Here is an 18,472-nt window from a genome sequence, read left to right on the forward strand (position 1 = left end):
GAGATTACAAAGGTTTGATCTTGCAAAACATACCAACAACTTTAAGATTTCAATATTATTTGTAAAATATGATGAGACATAGAGTCCTGTATAATTTAATCATGACAGACAGAAACTGCTTCAGATGTGATTTTAGACAATTTTATTTGTTCCGTGTTTATTCTGTCACATTTGTGAAATGGTGATGACGTCATTGGTCTTACCTTCAGTGTCATACAGATGAAAGTTTTGTTTTAGTAATATGTAACAACTCTGTTGTCCGCGGGTCCACTCAATACACACACACCGTCAGTTTGTCGGGGAAACACAGTTCATTACTCAACCACTCAGTCTCTCAGTCCACAGCAGCTCAGTAAGCAGCCTCCACTGTCTCTCAGTAACTTCTCTCGTCCGACCTCCTCTCTTCTCTGTCCACCCGTCTTTTATGCTCTGCTCCAGACTGCTGCTGCGGAGGTAATCAGGTCAGCCTAACTGAGACCACCTGTGTTAATTAACCTGACGCTGCTTCCACGCACTCCTCCACACCTCTCTCCCCTGCAGCTGAGCTCTCCCATGCCCGTCGCCACATAGTAAGTTTTCCGTCTTGGTGAACTTTGAGGGGTTACTCTTTTTTAGCTTCATATTGGACAATGAGTTTGTAATCTGTAGGATTCATTGCTAACTCTTTTTAATTGACAAAATCAAGGTTGATGATGCCGATCCTCGACCTGCTCCAAAATGCTGAAGGCTAACCTTGTGTCATTTGCAGAATTGATTGAAGAATCACGTGTTCTACACATGTAGACACCTGAGAAACTTTCATTATAGAGGAGGGATACATTTTCTGGCAGGCACAGTCAATCAGGCTGAAATAATGTGTATCCCCCTATAACTTTAGCTGTGATTCATGAAACTAGTCCTAAGTCACAAGTTTATTTGTAAAAGTATACAAGTTTGTGTATATATTTCTATATGTATATTTATATGTGTATTTATATAGTTGTTTACATGTATATGTTGAAATTGTTTTATTTAGAAAATTTTTGTTTAGTTTTGCATCCATCAGTCCGATGGCGAGCTTGTTGCACTAAAATTTCAGCCTATAATGTGTACCAACTAGTATATGTTTTGGTTGACAATAAAGTGGCTATTCAATTCTATTCTATTCTCTGCCTGCCGTCTGCTCTGTGCGACTCTCATTTGGGTTTGTTCTCGCCCCAAACCGTAACACCTGCTGTAAAACCTTCCTGTTTGGTGACAAAGAGCTGCAGGACCTGATGAAGGCAGCAAATAAAGTCTGACAACACTCAACAACAAGCTCTTCATGTGTGGAACAAAGCAGAGTTGTGGGAGTCTGATGGACTGATGAGACTAAAGTGGACTGTTTGGGCAGAACGTCTGGAGGCAGAAGGACCAGAAGAACAGCATCAACAGTCCTGTTGGTGGCTTTGAAGCTGCTAAACTGGAGCGTGTGAGCAGCATCATGGATTCTCTCCAACACCAGGACACTTAGAAGAACAATGTGAGGAAACTGAAGCTCACTGGACTTTCAGCAGGACCAGCATCCAAAGCAAACGTCCACCAAAGCCTGCTTCAGGAATCCTTCCTGGAAAGTCCTGGAGGGGCGTCTCAGTCCTGGATTTCAGTCCAGATGAAAATCATCACTGGGATTTCAAGGAAGCAGCAGACAAAGAATATTATTGATCTGGAAGCTTCTACACACCAGGAACCAGCTGAAGGTGAAGAAGAGAGAAAGTAGCAGAAACATTTAGTGGAGCTCAGAAAGGTCAAAGGATGTTGACATTAAATATGAACTCTGAGCTCAACAAGCTGCTTCTGGACCTTTGAGGACTAAACTGGATTTCTACGTGATGCTGTAAAAATCCTTCACATGTGCTTCATTAAACTCTCTCTGGACACCAAGGCTTCAGCTGACATGTTTCCAGGACACTTTGTTCTCATCAGCTCAATGTGCTGCAGGTAGAGAAGATCAACAAGTTTGACTGCAGCTGGAAATAGAAAGAAAAGTCTAATCTAATCCTGCACTGAAACAAACATCCTGAAACTTACTGCACACTCTGCAACCTGACATCAACCTCCACACTGGAAAAAATATGTGGAAAGGAACGGTGAACATCTGGCAGCAAGGAGGCCAGAGGAAATGTTTGAAGAGAGAAACACAACATTTAAGAAGTGGAGAAAGTGAGAAAATGACAGAAAACATCTGTCACTTATTGGAATAGTTGTTGTTGAGGTGAAAACAGTAAAACAGTCATTTTTATTGGTCACACGTTGTACAACAACAGTTTACTAGTTGGAAAAAGAAAGATTCTAAAATTGTAGAAATTAACACTTTTTATCATTTTACACAGATTATCTGTAATTGAACTAAATCCTGCAAAACTGTCAAATAAAACAGTGGAATGCTTTGGAATCATTTCTGCCTTTAATAGAATTAATATATATCGTATACATATACATAGTTTGTCCTTCAGATTCTGGAAAAATGATATTTTTTGCTGATTTAAATTCAATAAACAAGAGTGTGACAGTTAAATGGTATAAAAGAACAAATGAACATTTATTAAAATAGTGAATTTTAATGTTCACATTATTCTACAGTTTTTTACAGCAAACATTCTGAATAAATGAACATTTTTTCTGTGATTTTATTCCAGATTATCTGTAATTTAACAAAACACAGCAAAAATGTCAATTAAGTGTCAAAATATTTCTCATTTTCAATCTTTAATAAACATAAATAGTCTTTAAAATGAGGACAAATATCTGTAAAATAATCTGACTTGTTGCTGATTAAAATAAAGTAAAAATGTTGTTAAAGAACAAATGACTATTTATTAAAATACCTAACCCTATTGATGTGGACATTATTTACAGTTGAACATGGAAGTTAATACTTTTCTGGGATTTTACTAGATATTGTTTGTAATTGAACAAAACAAACAGAACTGGTTGTAAAATAATGATCATTTTTTACAGTCATGGTATCATGTGAACATTAACGGGGAAATCTGTGTTTGTTTTGTTTCTTGTGAACTTAATTTAATGAGTTGAGTGAACTCTGAGCTGTTCATTCATTCAACTCAATATTTGAAGAAAAAATGCCTCAAGTTCTACAAATTCATGTTTTTAGTTCTAAAGTGGTTTGAAAAGAAAAATGAGACATTTTAAGTTCAAATAATTAGTAATTAGTAAAACTCCTGTATTTCTCTAAAGTAAACTAGAACAGATGAGTTGATGTGACTGAATGAATTCTTGATGTTTTACAGTGCAGTAACATGGTCCAGTCAGAGTCTCTACACACCAGCTGCTGCTGCTTCAACATCTGGATCATCAGGACACACTTCATCCTCTCAGCACAAACACCGTCCTGATCAGCATCACTTCCAGCTGCAGAGAGAAGAAGAAAGAGCAGAGGAGATCAATGAGTTTGATCAGCAGCTCATCAGGACTTCAGTCGTGTTCAGAGCAGCAGCTTCATGTTAACGTGTTGGAGTGAACACACTGAGCTCCAAGCTCACACACTGCATGAAAAGCCAGACTATCAGTCCTGTGAATTACAGAAAACCTACCAAGTTCATGGCAGTTATCAGCAGTTCACAGGCTGTGAACTCCAGGTTTGTCTGTGCTGGAAATTGCTGTAAACAGATCCTGATGTGGGGTTGGGGGGTGGGTGTGTGGGGCAAGAGGGGCATGAGACTTCACACCTAGGGCATTACAGAGGTGTGAAAAACTAATTAGCATCTGGCCTGTCTGTCTAGTGTTACTCAGGACACCCACTGGATGAAACGAGACAAATCATGACAGACAAAAAAACATGTCATGATTGGTTGATAGATCTGTTGCTATTGGTCAGCCCCTGGACCATGAAACCTAAAGGTGAGTGTCCACTAGATGTGATTTTCCTGCATGTAAACGCAACGCATCTGAAAATCACTCTCATGGTGGGCGGTCAGTAGCAGAGCACAACATTGTCACATGACAGCACTCGAGCAACAGCTGATCACTACGTGGTCATGTGACCGAGCTTTCAGCTTGATGGTCCGGCAGACAAGTCAGAAAAACACAGCGGCTTGGTGGCAAACTTTCTCTTTTATTATAAAAATCTTCAGCAAAAAGTATTTCTGAAAGCATCTGAGGTGAGAAATAAGCTGTGCAGCAGCTGTTCACTGAAGCTCAAACATTGTCATGTGACAATTTTGTGGCTCTCTAGTGACGTCCACCATGAGTGTGATTTTCAGATGCAGTTTGTTTACATGCAAGAAAATCACATCTAGTGGACATGTGACTAAACACACCATGACAACAAGCTTGTGGCTCCTCTGATTGGCTGACTGCTGTCTCTGTGTTTCTGTCTCCATTCTGCTCTCAGCTTCACTGAGAAGCTGCAGGTTTACAGGAGACACTGGATCTTTGCTTTGATACTGACTGTGTTTAGTAGAAAACTGCTGGAAGCAGCAGAGACTGATGGAACCTTCTACTGACCTCAGAGCCTTCAGGCTGCAGTCTGGACTCTTCACAAGATCTAACAGATGTTTCACTGATGAATCCTGCAGGTTGTTCTCACTCAGGTCCAGAAATATCAGATGGGAGGGGTTGGACTTCAGAGCTGAGCTCAGAGAATCACAGCTGATCTCTGACAACCTGCATTCCCTCAATCTGAATAAAGAATAAAAGATGTGTATAAAATCATTGATGATCCATCAGATGTGTTCAGGTTCTGAATGTGCAGATCAACATTACTTTGTCCTCATCAATCAGCTTTTCTCTAAAAGCAGCAGAGTGACTTTGTCCTTCTGTTATTGTGGATCATCATCATGTCAGCCTTCTACACACATCATCCACATGTCAGCACAACATTCATCCACCTATTCATGTCCACACATCAATAACATGCTGCATCATCAACAGGATCAGGATCAGTCAAAGAAAACTCAACTCAACACAAACCAAAGAAATATTTCTACTTCAGTCAGTAAACTTTGTATAAACTGATCTGAGTTCAGAGGATCTTCTGGATCCAGATGTGACTCTTTAGTGCAAACTACAAACATTCATTTAATTAAAAATTATCACTCAACATTTCATACATTTTCTGGTACAAATACTCAACCTTTCCTTCAAAAAACAGAAAATATGAACCAGAGCAGATTTACAGCTTCATGGATGGAAGTTCTGTTGAACATAAATGAGCTTCAGTTGTCATTAAACACATCAGATCTACAACAGTAACAGACAGACAGTGAACTGACATCAGAGTCTTCAGGATGCAGTCTGGACTCTCCAGAAAACTACTCAGATGTTTCACTCCTGAATCCTGGAGGTTGTTTCCACTCAGGTCCAGATGTTCCAGATGTGAGGGGTTGGACTTCAGAGCTGAGACCAGAGAATCACAGCTGATCTCTGACAAACTGCAGCTCATCAATCTGAATAAAGAATAAAAGATGTGAGTTGAGGAGACAAAGTTCCTGCTTGAAATCATTCAGAGTTTCATCATGAGTTCAGAGCTGAAGAAGCTTCAGAATGTCCAAGTTTACAAAATGGAAACTCCAAACAGCTGAAGCCAACAGGATGCAGCTTCAAACAGTCCAACAGAAGCAGTGAAGAAGAGCTCTCATTAATATTAATGACAACATGCTGCTGCTTCAATAAAGACGGAGTGACTTCAGCTCTGAAACTCTGCAGCTCCACCAGTGGCTCCATCCACACAAACTCATGCTGAGCAACAAACACAAGGAAAAACACTCTGACATTTATTTCACTTTCTGCTCACAGTCACACAAACACACAAGAAGGAAACGTGGACAAAATGAGGCTCCAGACTCTAAAATATCTTCATGTTCTGGAACCATGGAGACGTTTCCATCAGGACTCTACATTCACATCATTTCATTCTTCATCCATCTGTCACTGATAGTGGAAAGTGTCCATCACAGTTTTCAGAGGACCAGGTGACGTCTGCAAACTCTTTTCTCAAACACAAACATCTTCACTTTTAATGACTCAAACCAGAGAAAAGAAGAAAATCAGCAGAAAGTGAAGCAGGAAATGTTCCCATTGCTCCTGATAAATGACTTCAACTCTTCATCAACTGTCACAACTTTTGCTGCTGGATTTTCTGCTCATTCAACAACTGATGGATCAGCTTCATGTTTCATCAGCAGAGAAATCAAACGGCTGCATCTTGGATTTCAACATTTCACTTTCTCAAACATCACATGGCTTCATCCAAGTGTTGAACCAGCAGATGCTGAATATTAGTTTCTGTCTCTCAGGATGAAAAACTGCTTCAATTACAGCTCAAACTATCAGTCCACTGTTTGATGAGTCCATGAACAAAAGCTTTCAAACATTTACATCATGGTTTCACTCATTTATCCAGTAAAAACATCAAACTGCTTCCACTTTGTCCACTGTCAACACTCTCTGTTTTCTGTCACATTAAACTGAATATTTGTGCTTCTGGACTGTTGCTGGAACAAAACCAGACATTTGAAGACGTCACCTTCAACTCTGACAAACTGTTTACAACATTTGATAAACTAAACCAGTGAAACACCTGAAAGCTTCATCAGGAATAAAAACAGCTGCTAGTTGCTGCTGTCACTTTGAATGAAAGAGAAACATGAGGTCAGATATGAGCTGAAGATCACGTGTGTCAGAGTTTCACAGTCAATTATTCACTGGAGGATTTTTCTGCTTTTATTCAGCTTTGAAATGTGCAGCTCAACATTTCTCTGCCACAGTCCAAGGACTAAAGCAGAGAAGAAGAAAACAGACGTTACCATGAAGATCCTCAGTGTGGATCAGTAGAACATCAGCCTGATGGCTGCAGTTTAGAGTCACCACAACTTTACATCACATTCATCTCAGCACACAAAGAAAACATGATGTCTGACCCCAGATACTTCAGGATGCAGTCTGGACTCTCCAGAAAACCACTCAGATGTTTCACTCCTGAATCCTGCAGGTTGTTGTAGCTCAGGTCCAGATGTTCCAGATGGGAGGGGTTGGACTTCAGAGCTGAGACCAGAGAATCACAGCTGATCTCTGACAACCTGCAGCCAATCAATCTGAATAAAGAATAAAAGATGTGTATAAAATCATTGATGATCCATCAGATGTGTTCAGGTTCTGAATGTGCAGATCAACATTACTTTGTCCTCATCAATCAGCTTTTCTCTAAAAGCAGCAGAGTGACTTTGTCCTTCTCTTATTGTGGATCATCATCATGTCAGCCTTCTACACACATCATCCACATGTCAGCACAACATTCATCCACCTATTCATGTCCACACATCAAGCTGTAATGCAGGGATGTGCAGAGGTGGGGGTGGGGGGGCTGAAGCACCTGCACATTTTGCCTTGATGCTCAAAGTGCCCTTTTTGTCAAAGTTGTATTTTTTAAATTCTATTTAGGTTTATTTAATTTAGTTTTCTATTTGTAAGTGTGTGTGTGTGTGTGTGTGTGTGTGTGTGTGTGTGTGTGTGTGTGTGTGTGTGTGTGTGTGTGTGTGTGTGTGTAATAATCTAAATAATCTAATAATTCAGATCCACTACTCTCCATAGTCACATGATCTACGTCTCTCTCTGACGTGTCCTGAGCTCAGCGCTGCTCGTCTAGAAACCAGAGACCCGAGGGAGGACTTCAACAACTGATGGTCCTGATGGTCCAGTGAGGAGGTTCTGCAGCGTTATTCCTTTGAGTACGGTGTATTTTAGCAAGATGACTGATGAAGTGAAGTGAGCATCCTGTGTGTGTGTCTGACTCTAACACACCTCTCATCAGTTCTAGCTGCTAGTTAACCACACAGTGCTGAGAGGATAAAGTATGCCAGGCTTCTTTTTCTTTCTCTATGTTTCTGTTGTCATGGGCAAAGTGCATCAGAGAGATGTATTATTTTACTGTCAGTGAGCTGCAGTGTGTTTCCTGTTTCTAGAGGTAATGAGGCAGAGGTTATTTATTTCACTAAAACTATGGACATGAATTTTCACATCATTTTGGACTATTGCAGTAAAAATACAATAACAATAATAAATAGAAGAATCTGAATTGTGATTTTCTCAACCTCTCATTTAAAGATATCAGTACTTGTTTATAACATTTGTATATAAAGACAAATTAAATATAATATGCATAAATATAAAATATAGAACTTTTATACCTTTGCTGTCTTGTGCAAAGTGGATAATAAAACTGAATATATATTTATTATTAGCACTATAAATAATAAAGGGCAGATTATAAATCAGCATCATGGAGCAAATCCATGTCTATACAGTAAATGTCTGGAAAAGGTATGAAATTTAAAAGCAAGGACTCCAGGAAGAGTAGCCACAGTTAAACAGTCCAGTGTCTAATGGGGATCTAAATTCAACTTTAAAATAACAATTAGAAGGACTTGATGGTGGCCATATGAGGGTTTGAACTACTGACCTTCCAATCAGCAGTCCAGAGACTTAACCATTGTTCCACTGCTTCCATGTTATATTCTACATGAATATGGGTTCCTACAATTCAGCCGGAATTATCAGGTATGTTTCTGTACGGTGTTTCACATTCATGCTCCATGTGCCCCCTTTAAACTTTGAGCACCTGCCCCTCCAAAGGCCTCTGCACGGCCCTGCTGTAATGAGCAGCAAAAGTCAAAACAGAACTCTGGTTCACGTCACTTGACAAACAAAAATAGTCCTGCTTTATGAACAAAATGCAATAAGATTTGGTTTGTAAACACTTTAAACAAATAAGGTACTTTTTAACAGCAGTATTTCCTTTACACAGCAACAGTTAAAATATTTCTTTTAAACCTCAACTTAAACAATAATGGAGTCAAATTAGTGGTGGGACGACAATAAGACAGTTAATTAATTAGAGGCTTTGTGATTGTTTAATCTCCATTTATGGCATTTTTGTCAAATAACTATCTGACACAATAAGTAAAGTTAAAATTAAATTTTACTAAATTTCAAATAAATTCTGGTTGACAATTGAATAGATGAATAGACATATACGTGAACTTAAAAACTAAAATGTTTGTTTCATTTACATTTATCTACATTTTTCATCTGTCTGCGACATTCACAGATTACTGCAAACTCAAAGTGACATTAGAGCAATTACATTTAACATTAGAAGATTTTTTGTTCACTCAAGCACTTTCAGTGTCTTCAAAAGTGTTCTATTATGGGATGGCTACACTGTTTGCCGGTACCAGGACTGTCATAGCTAACGTTAGCTCTGGTGCTAACAGCAACATGTTTTACATTGAAGTGATCTGTCGACTTTAAGTGCTGCAGTGATCAGAAAACTAAAACTACGCTTTTATCCAAGCTGCCATCGGTAAGATTTTTAAAAGAACATTTTCCAGCCAACAAGCTCAATGAGGTCTGGTCTTCCATCACTGTTCACCAAACTTTCTTGTGGCTGATTCACTCTGCTTCCTGTGCATCTTGTTCACGACTGGAAAACAGACTTTAGGTTCATTAGGTTCAGTGTTTCTGGTGTGACAGAAATTATGGAACTCAGAAAGGTGGGATTAAATTAAATGCATTATTTTTTTAACGTGGTATTTTTTCTGTAACTAATTAATCAAAGTTATTGCATTAAAAACCAAGTAAAATCAACATAACGCTACAGAACTCTACTCTCCACGCCACCGGTCTCCACACTGACAGTGACCCAAAAACGAAGGATTCACTTCATGAGATCAGCTCACACTAACATCAGCTTCAGCTTCTGACTGACACTAATCAAGTCAAAGTCCACCAAAGTTCCATATAGTTGAATATATAGAAAAAGCATCAACAGACAGTGAACTGACCTGAGAGTCTCCAGTTTACAGTTTGGACTCTGCAGTCCATCACAAAGATGCTTCACTCCTGAATCCTGCAGGTTGTTCCAGCTCAGGTCCAGTTCTATCAGATGGGAGGGGTTGGACTTCAGAGCTGAGACCACGACTTCACAGTGACTCTCTGAGAGTCCACAGTTATAAAGTCTGTTATGAGACATAAATGACAAAACATGTTATTATGAAAAACACTTTAGATTTCCTTCATGCATTTGAAGCAGAACATTTGGACACATCAGTGGTTCAGCTGATCTTCTCTGTGTTTGACATGAAACTGAATTCTCATCAGCCTCTCTCACACCTGCACACTTTGAATCTGGAATCATTTGATATAAATCTATAGAATGTAAATGTTGAATCTGCAGATGGAGGACAGAAGATGGAGTTCCATTCAGGCTTCCATACTGTCCACAGTCTGTCAGTGTGATCTGATCCCACATCTGACTCCACAAAGTTCTCAGGAGAACATCTGGATCAGGAGAACATTTTCTGTCCTGTTTTTACTGGATTCAGGATATTGTGACTGAGTTGAGCTCAGTGAACATTTGAAGTAGAAAGATGATGATGTCTCTGCTGTGGACCTGCTGCTGTCAGCTTCACCTCCATCACTCAACATTTACAGTCTGCTGTCAAACGCTACACAAACCAAACTGATCACTGGACAACATCACACCTGAACATCATTAATATGAACATCAGGAAACATTCTGATGTGATGACAGACCACTGAGTCAACTTTTGTCCTCAACGTTCTTTAATGAACTTCTGAAAAACTTGTTCAGCACAAACACAAAGAACAAACCAGTGAAGTTGAATCATTTCCACCATAAAGTCTCACAAACATGTTATCAGGGTTTGGAGCATTAAAAACACAACTCTGAGTAGGGCTGCACGATTATGGCCAAAATGATAATCATGATTATTTTGATCAATATCGTAATCACGATTATTAATCACTGTTGTTCATCATGTTACAGAAAATATCTGTATTTTTATTGCACTACTTTTAAGCGAACAATATATGAAGCGTTTTCAGTGCAAAATGAAACTTTAAATAAGAATAAATGATAAATAATAGTAAAATAAAATTTGCTAAAGAATTTAAAATTTCCCAACATCTAACTGAAAAAAAGTGCTCTTCAGAGTGCAATCACAAAGTGCAACTCAATGGAAACAATTACACTTTGGAGAAATAATTGCGTGAGGGGATCACATATTTATTGTTCTGTGTTTTGACTATTTTTCTGAAGCCCTCGTTGCTCACTGTATTTATTGGACACATGTCTTTGGCCAAATAAAACCATATTGCGTCCGTTATCTCTGTGTGTGTTTGGGAGGTAGCTGATACGGTGTTGCCCGATGCAGGGTCGCTGTAATGGTTGTCTGGGTTGCCGCTGGACACGGACGGGGATTTTGTCAATCAACGTTAGCTTTAGCCTTCATGCATTCCTCGTATTTGCGTTTGTGATGTTTTTTCAGATGGTTAAATAGATTAGTTGTGTTACTGTGCGGGGCAGACACAACTCTGCTACACTCTTTACATATGACTGGTTCTTGTTTAACGTCACTTGCCCTGAATCCGAAACAAGTCCAGACGATGGATGCTGATCCGTTTGGAGGCACTAGCTCCTCACCATGATGCTCCTCATCTCCAAATGCTGCTGTACTTTCTTCTCCAGACATGACTCGCTCTCATCAGCCCAGTCCACTGAGTGATTTGAGGCTGCCGCTGCCTGCAGGGGGCGCTCGCTTGTTATTTAGGCAGCTTAATGAAGCCTTAACCATGTGTTCGCCTCCTGGTGGTTGGCTGACTACTGGTTGACAAGGCGCTTGATAAGATATGCACCAGAGCCCACATTTTAAATGTAAATATCACCAACGATCAGGTTAATTTAATTGTGGCAGCCAAAATCGTGATCGCGATCAAAATTCGATTAATTGTGCAGCCCTAACTCTGAGCTTTGTGTGAATCAGATCTCTGGAAACAGTCTGACTTCTACCATTCTGCTCTGATATATTCACACCTCTGAGCATTTCCTGATACCACTCTTCTCTGCAGCAACAAGACACAAAACACCAGAGTTTCTCTCTGAGGAACTGAACATCAGGAAAGATGTCACATCTGGATTCTGGAACACCACTTCCCTCTAGAAAATCAACAGCTGAGTTCAGGTCAATAAAATGCTCCATGATTCAGTTCAACACATTTTGTGGTCTGTCAACAGACAAAATTTACAAAGAGAAGAAATACAGAGAAATTCAAGAAAACTTCATAAACAGCTGATAATATTTAACATCAGAGATAATACAGATGCTATTCTAAACTCTAAAGAAGAGTGAGAATAATCAGCTAAAAGCTGTTTGTCTGATCATATAAAACCACTTTCAGAAGCTCCTCATGTAAAAAGAACTTCAGTGAAAACTGTCAAATACTCAACATGTTGTGATGAAATGATGCTGTGATAAAACCTGGACCAGAACCTCTACAGTATATTCTGAAATAAACAGTACAGACTATTACTCACATCTGTTATCTGACTGTCAGTATTATTGGTCATTAATAGAGAGACAAATGTTAAGTAGTGAATTATGTTGATGTTTATTTCTGATAATTAGAGATGTTAACTGAATAGTTGGGGATGTCTTATCTAGATGTACTTTGACTTCAATAATGTTCTCAATGTCAAACAGAGTCATCTCTCTAAAACAAACCTCAGTCTGCCTGAGTCAGTTCAAAATCAAATACAGACTAAAACATGTCACTCTAGAGGAACTTTCTGCTGATGGATTTCAGTCTGACAGGTTGGAAACAGGACATTCACATTCCTGCTGCTGGAACTACTTTCTTCTGTGCATCCAGCAAATCCTCCTTTTGAAACACTTTAAAAAGTCCCAGTGGGACCATGAGCTCTACTGACTTCACCTTAATTGTAGCATCCAGCCTGAGCCTCCACCTCCTCTAATACACCTGCTGTCTGCATCCAGCTGCTGCACAACAACTGCATCCTTTCATCACCATCATTGTATTCACGTTGTTTTGAGTTTATGTTACAGAAATGAACAGGAAGCGACATTGATATTATGTCTATAATTTATGGAAAAGGGGGTGGGATTAAATAAGTTTGCTTCTTCCCACTCCCTTTCAGGCATTCTATGTGTGTTATGTGAGCACATGTATTACCTGTCCAGTTACTGTTGTGTAAATGATACCTGCATTGAAATCATGTTGTCTGAAAGTCATTGCCTGAAATAAACTATTAACTAACTAATTTATTTATAACATTTGTATATATAGACAAATATAAAATGCAGAAATATAAAATATAGAACTTTTATATCTTTGCTGTCTTGTGCAAAGTGGATAGTCAAACTGAATAAAAGCACAAACACATTTAAATACATGATTTATGTTTCTTTTTTTAACTTTATTATTAGCACTATGAATAATAAAGGGCAGATTATAAATCAGCATCATGGAGCAAATCCATGTCTATACAGTAAATGTCTGGAAAAGGAATGAAATTTAAAAGCAAGGACTCCAGGAAGAGTAGCCACAGTTAAACAGTCCAGTGTCTTATGGGGATCTAAATTCAACTTTAAAATAACAATTTGAAGGACTTGATGGTGGCCATATGAGGGTTTGAATTACTGACCTTCCAATCAGCAGTCCAGAGACTTAACCATTGTTCCACTGCTTCCATGTTATATTCTACATGAATATGGGTTCCTACAATTCAGCCGGAATTATCAGGTATGTTTCTGTACGGTGTTTCACATTCATGCTTCATGTGCCCCCTTTAAACTTTGAGCACCTGCCCCTCCAAAGGCCTCTGCACGGCCCTGCTGTAATGAGCAGCAAAAGTCAAAACAGAACTCTGGTTCATGTCACTTGACAAACAAAAATAGTCCTGCTTTATGAACAAAAATGCAATAAGATTTGGTTTGCAAACACTTTAAACAAATAAGGTACTTTTTAACAGCAGTATTTCCTTTACACAGCAACAGTTAAAATATTTATTTTAAACCTCAACTTAAACAATAAAGGAGTCAAATTAGTGGTGGGACGACAATAAGACAGTTAATTAATTAGAGGCTTTGTGATTGTTTAATCTCAATTTATGGCATTTTTGTCAAATAACTATCTGACACAATAAGTAAAGTTAAAATTAAATTTTACTAAATTTCAAATAAATTTTGGTTGACAATTGAATAGATGAATAGACATATACGTGAACTTAAAAACCAACAATGTTTGTTTCATTTACATTTATCCACATTTTTCATCTGTCTGCTACATTCACAGATTACTGCAAACTCAAAGTGACATTAGAGCAATTACATTTAACATTAGAAGATTTTTTGTTCACTCAAGCACTTTCAATGTCTTGAAAAGTGTTCTATTATGGGATGGCTACACTGTTTGCCGGTACCAGGACTGTCATAGCTAACGTTAGCTCTGGTGCTAACAGCAACATGTTTTACATTGAAGTGATCTGTCGACTTTAAGTGCTGCAGTGATCAGAAAACTAAAACTACGCTTTTATCCAAGCTGCCATCGGTAAGATTTTTAAAAGAACATTTTCCAGCCAACAAGCTCAATGAGGTCTGGTCTTCCATCACTGTTCACCAAACTTTCTTGTGGCTGATTCACTCTGCTTCCTGTGCATCTTGTTCACGACTGGAAAACAGACTTTAGGTTCATTAGGTTCAGTGTTTCTGGTGTGACAGAAATTATGGAAATGAGAAAGGTGGGATTAAATTAAATGCATTATTTTTTAATGTGTTATTTTTTCTGTAAATAATTAATCACAGTTATTGCATTAAAATCCAAGTAAAATCAACATAACGCTACAGAACTCTACTCTCCACGCCACCGGTCTCCACACTGACAGTGACCCAAAAACGAAGGATTCACTTCATGAGATCAGCTCACACTAACATCAGCTTCAGCTTCTGACTGACACTAATCAAGTCAAAGTCCACCAAAGTTCCATATAGTTGAATATATAGAAAAAGCATCAACAGACAGTGAACTGACCTGAGAGTCTCCAGTTTACAGTTTGGACTCTGCAGTCCATCACAAAGATGCTTCACTCCTGAATCCTGCAGGTTGTTCCAGCTCAGGTCCAGTTCTATCAGATGGGAGGGGTTGGACTTCAGAGCTGAGGCCACGACTTCACAGTGACTCTCTGAGAGTCCACAGTTAGAAAGTCTGTTATGAGACATAAATGACAAAACATGTTATTATGAAAAACACTTTAGATTTCCTTCATGCATTTGAAGCAGAACATTTGGACACATCAGTGGTTCAGCTGATCTTCTCTGTGTTTGACATGAAACTGAATTCTCATCAGCCTCTCTCACACCTGCACACTTTGAATCTGGAATCATTTGATATAAATCTATAGAATGTAAATGTTGAATCTGCAGATGGAGGACAGAAGATGGAGTTCCATTCAGGCTTCCATACTGTCCACAGTCTGTCAGTGTGATCTGATCCCACATCTGACTCCACAAAGTTCTCAGCAGAACATCTGGATCAGGAGAACATTTTCTGTCCTGTTTTTACTGGATTCAGGATATTGTGACTGAGTTGAGCTCAGTGAACATTTGAAGTAGAAAGATGATGATGTCTCTGCTGTGGACCTGCTGCTGTCAGCTTCACCTCCATCACTCAACATTTACAGTCTGCTGTCAAACGCTACACAAACCAAACTGATCACTGGACAACATCACACCTGAACATCATTAATATGAACATCAGGAAACATTCTGATGTGATGACAGACCACTGAGTCAACTTTTGTCCTCAACGTTCTTTTATGAACTTCTGAAAAACTTGTTCAGCACAAACACAAAGAACAAACCAGTAAAGTTGAATCATTTCCACCATAAAGTCTCACAAACATGTTATCAGGGTTTGGAGCATTAAAACACAACTCTGAGTAGGGCTGCACGATTATGGCCAAAATGATAATCATGATTATTTTGATCAATATTGTAATCACGATTATTAATCACTGTTGTTCATCATGTTACAGAAAATATCTGTATTTTTATTGCACTACTTTTAAGAGAACAATATATGAAGCGTTTTCAGTGCAAAATGAAACTTTAAACAAGAATAAATGATAAATAATAGTAAAATAAAATTTGCTCAAGAATTTAAAATTTACCAAGAGATAACTGAAAAAAAGTGCTCTTCAGAGTGCAATCACAAAGTGCAACTCAATGGAAACAATTACACTTTGGAGAAATAATTGCGTGAGGGGATCACATATTTATTGTCCTGTGTTTTGACTATTTTTCTGAAGCCCTCGTTGCTCACTGTATTTATTGGACACATGTCTTTGGCCAAATAAAACCATATTGCGTCCGTTATCTCTGTGTGTGTTTGGGAGGTAGCTGATACGGTGTTGCCCGATGCAGGGTCGCTGTAATGGTTGTCTGGGTTGCCGCTGGACACGGACGGGGATTTTGTCAATCAACGTTAGCTTTAGCCTTCATGCATTCCTCGTATTTGCGTTTGTGATGTTTTTTCAGATGGTTAAATAGATTAGTTGTGTTACTGTGCGGGGCAGACACAACTCTGCTACACTCTTTACATATGACTGGTTCTTGTTTAACGTCACTTGCCCTGAATCCGAAACAAGTCCAGATGATGGATGCTGATCCGTTTGGAGGCACTAGCTCCTCACCATGATGCTCCTCATCTCCAAATGCTGCTGTACTTTCTTCTCCAGACATGACTCGCTCTCATCAGCCCAGTCCACTGAGTGATTTGAGGCTGCCGCTGCCTGCAGGGGGCGCTCGCTTGTTCTTTAGGCAGCTTAATGAAGCCTTAACCATGTGTTCGCCTCCTGGTGGTTGGCTGACTACTGGTTGACAAGGCGCTGGATAAGATATGCACCAGAGCCCACATTTTAAATGTAAATATCACCAACGATCAGGTTAATTTAATTGCGGCAGCCAAAATCGTGATCGCGATCAAAATTCGATTAATTGTGCAGCCCTAACTCTGAGCTTTGTGTGAATCAGATCTCTGGAAACAGTCTGACTTCTACCATTCTGCTCTGATATATTCACACCTCTGAGCATTTCCTGATACCACTCTTCTCTGCAGCAACAAGACACAAAACACCAGAGTTTCTCTCTGAGGAACTGAACATCAGGAAAGATGTCACATCTGGATTCTGGAACACCACTTCCCTCTAGAAAATCAACAGCTGAGTTCAGGTCAATAAAATGCTCCATGATTCAGTTCAACACATTTTGCGGTCTGTCAACAGACAAAATTTACAAAGAGAAGAAATACAGAGAAATTCGAGAAAACTTCATAAACAGCTGATAATATTTAACATCAGAGATAATACAGATGCTATTCTAAACTCTAAAGAAGAGTGAGAATAATCAGCTAAAAGCTGTTTGTCTGATCATATAAAACCACTTTCAGAAGCTCCTCATGTAAAAAGAACTTCAGTGAAAACTGTCAAATACTCAACATGTTGTGATGAAATGATGCTGTGATAAAACCTGGACCAGAACCTCTACAGTATATTCTGAAATAAACAGTACAGACTATTACTCACATCTGTTATCTGACTGTCAGTATTATTTGTCATTAATAGAGAGACAAATGTTAAGTAGTGAATTATGTTGATGTTTATTTCTGATAATCAGAGATGTTAACTGAATAGTCGGGGATGTCTTATCGAGATGTACTTTGACTTCAATAATGTTCTCAATGTCAAACAGTGTCATCTCTCTAAAACAAACCTCAGTCTGCCTGAGTCAGTTCAAAATCAAATACAGACTAAAACATGTCACTCTAGAGAAACTTTCTGCTGATGGATTTCAGTCTGACAGGTTGGAAACAGGACATTCACATTCCTGCTGCTGGAACTACTTTCTTCTGTGCATCCAGCAAATCCTCCTTTTGAAACACTTTAAAAAGTCCCAGTGGGACCATGAGCTCTACTGACTTCACCTGAATTGTAGCATCCAGCCTGAGCCTCCTCCACCTGTAATACACCTGCTGCCTGGATCCAGCTGCTGCACAACTGCATCCTTTCATCACCATCATCATTTAGACCCCAAAGCAGTTGATGCTGTCAGCAAAATGGCAGAATGACTTAGTGACTTCATAGGCTGTATTGGGACCATGGAAAAAGTGCCTCGAAAGTGAATTTCGTTCCACTCATGTAGATCTACATGAACTCTGCTTTATAAGATATATCTATTGCTAATTAGTACCCAAAAAAAGTTTCTACTCACCGTTTCCAGTCATTTTTTAACCCTTTACGCTTCAGTGCGTCGTAGGTGTACCGCCGGCGGTACACCTACTAATTTGCATAGGAATTTCAAGAATGTCCGAAGGCTGCAAACCCGATTATACAGTCCAAAAATGTCAAACTTTGACCCTGCGCCAGGGGTCACAGGAAGGTCACAGAGACACCAAACCAGCACAGTTCAGCTCCAAATATAGCCTAGCATAACATACTAAAAGATCAGCCCCAGGGTCCCAGTAGAAAAATCTGACCAAGTGTTCATGTTTGAAAATCAGGTCTTGTCAGACTTTTAAACCCTGAGAGCTTTCTGCCAGTGGAATTAGACCCTCACCCTCA

At 39.1% G+C, this 18,472-nt stretch overlaps 1 protein-coding gene across 1 annotated transcript in view; it reads right to left on the reverse strand.

The window, feature by feature from the left end:
* Positions 1-2,403: 2,403 nt before the first annotated feature.
* The window catches only part of LOC127534586 (NACHT, LRR and PYD domains-containing protein 12-like), a 286,575-nt gene continuing 270,506 nt past the window's right edge, over positions 2,404-18,472 (reverse strand). The window contains exons 19-22 of the mRNA XM_051950173.1: positions 6,900-7,073; positions 5,253-5,426; positions 4,486-4,659; positions 2,404-3,390 (exon numbers count right to left, since the gene is read on the reverse strand). Of these exons, the coding sequence (XP_051806133.1) occupies positions 3,381-3,390; positions 4,486-4,659; positions 5,253-5,426; positions 6,900-7,073 (532 nt within the window). The 3' untranslated portion in view covers positions 2,404-3,380. The remainder of the gene's footprint in view (positions 3,391-4,485; positions 4,660-5,252; positions 5,427-6,899; positions 7,074-18,472) is intronic.

The sequence above is a fragment of the Acanthochromis polyacanthus genome, chromosome 6, assembly GCF_021347895.1.
Source record: "Acanthochromis polyacanthus isolate Apoly-LR-REF ecotype Palm Island chromosome 6, KAUST_Apoly_ChrSc, whole genome shotgun sequence".
NCBI classification, from domain to species: domain Eukaryota; kingdom Metazoa; phylum Chordata; class Actinopteri; family Pomacentridae; genus Acanthochromis; species Acanthochromis polyacanthus.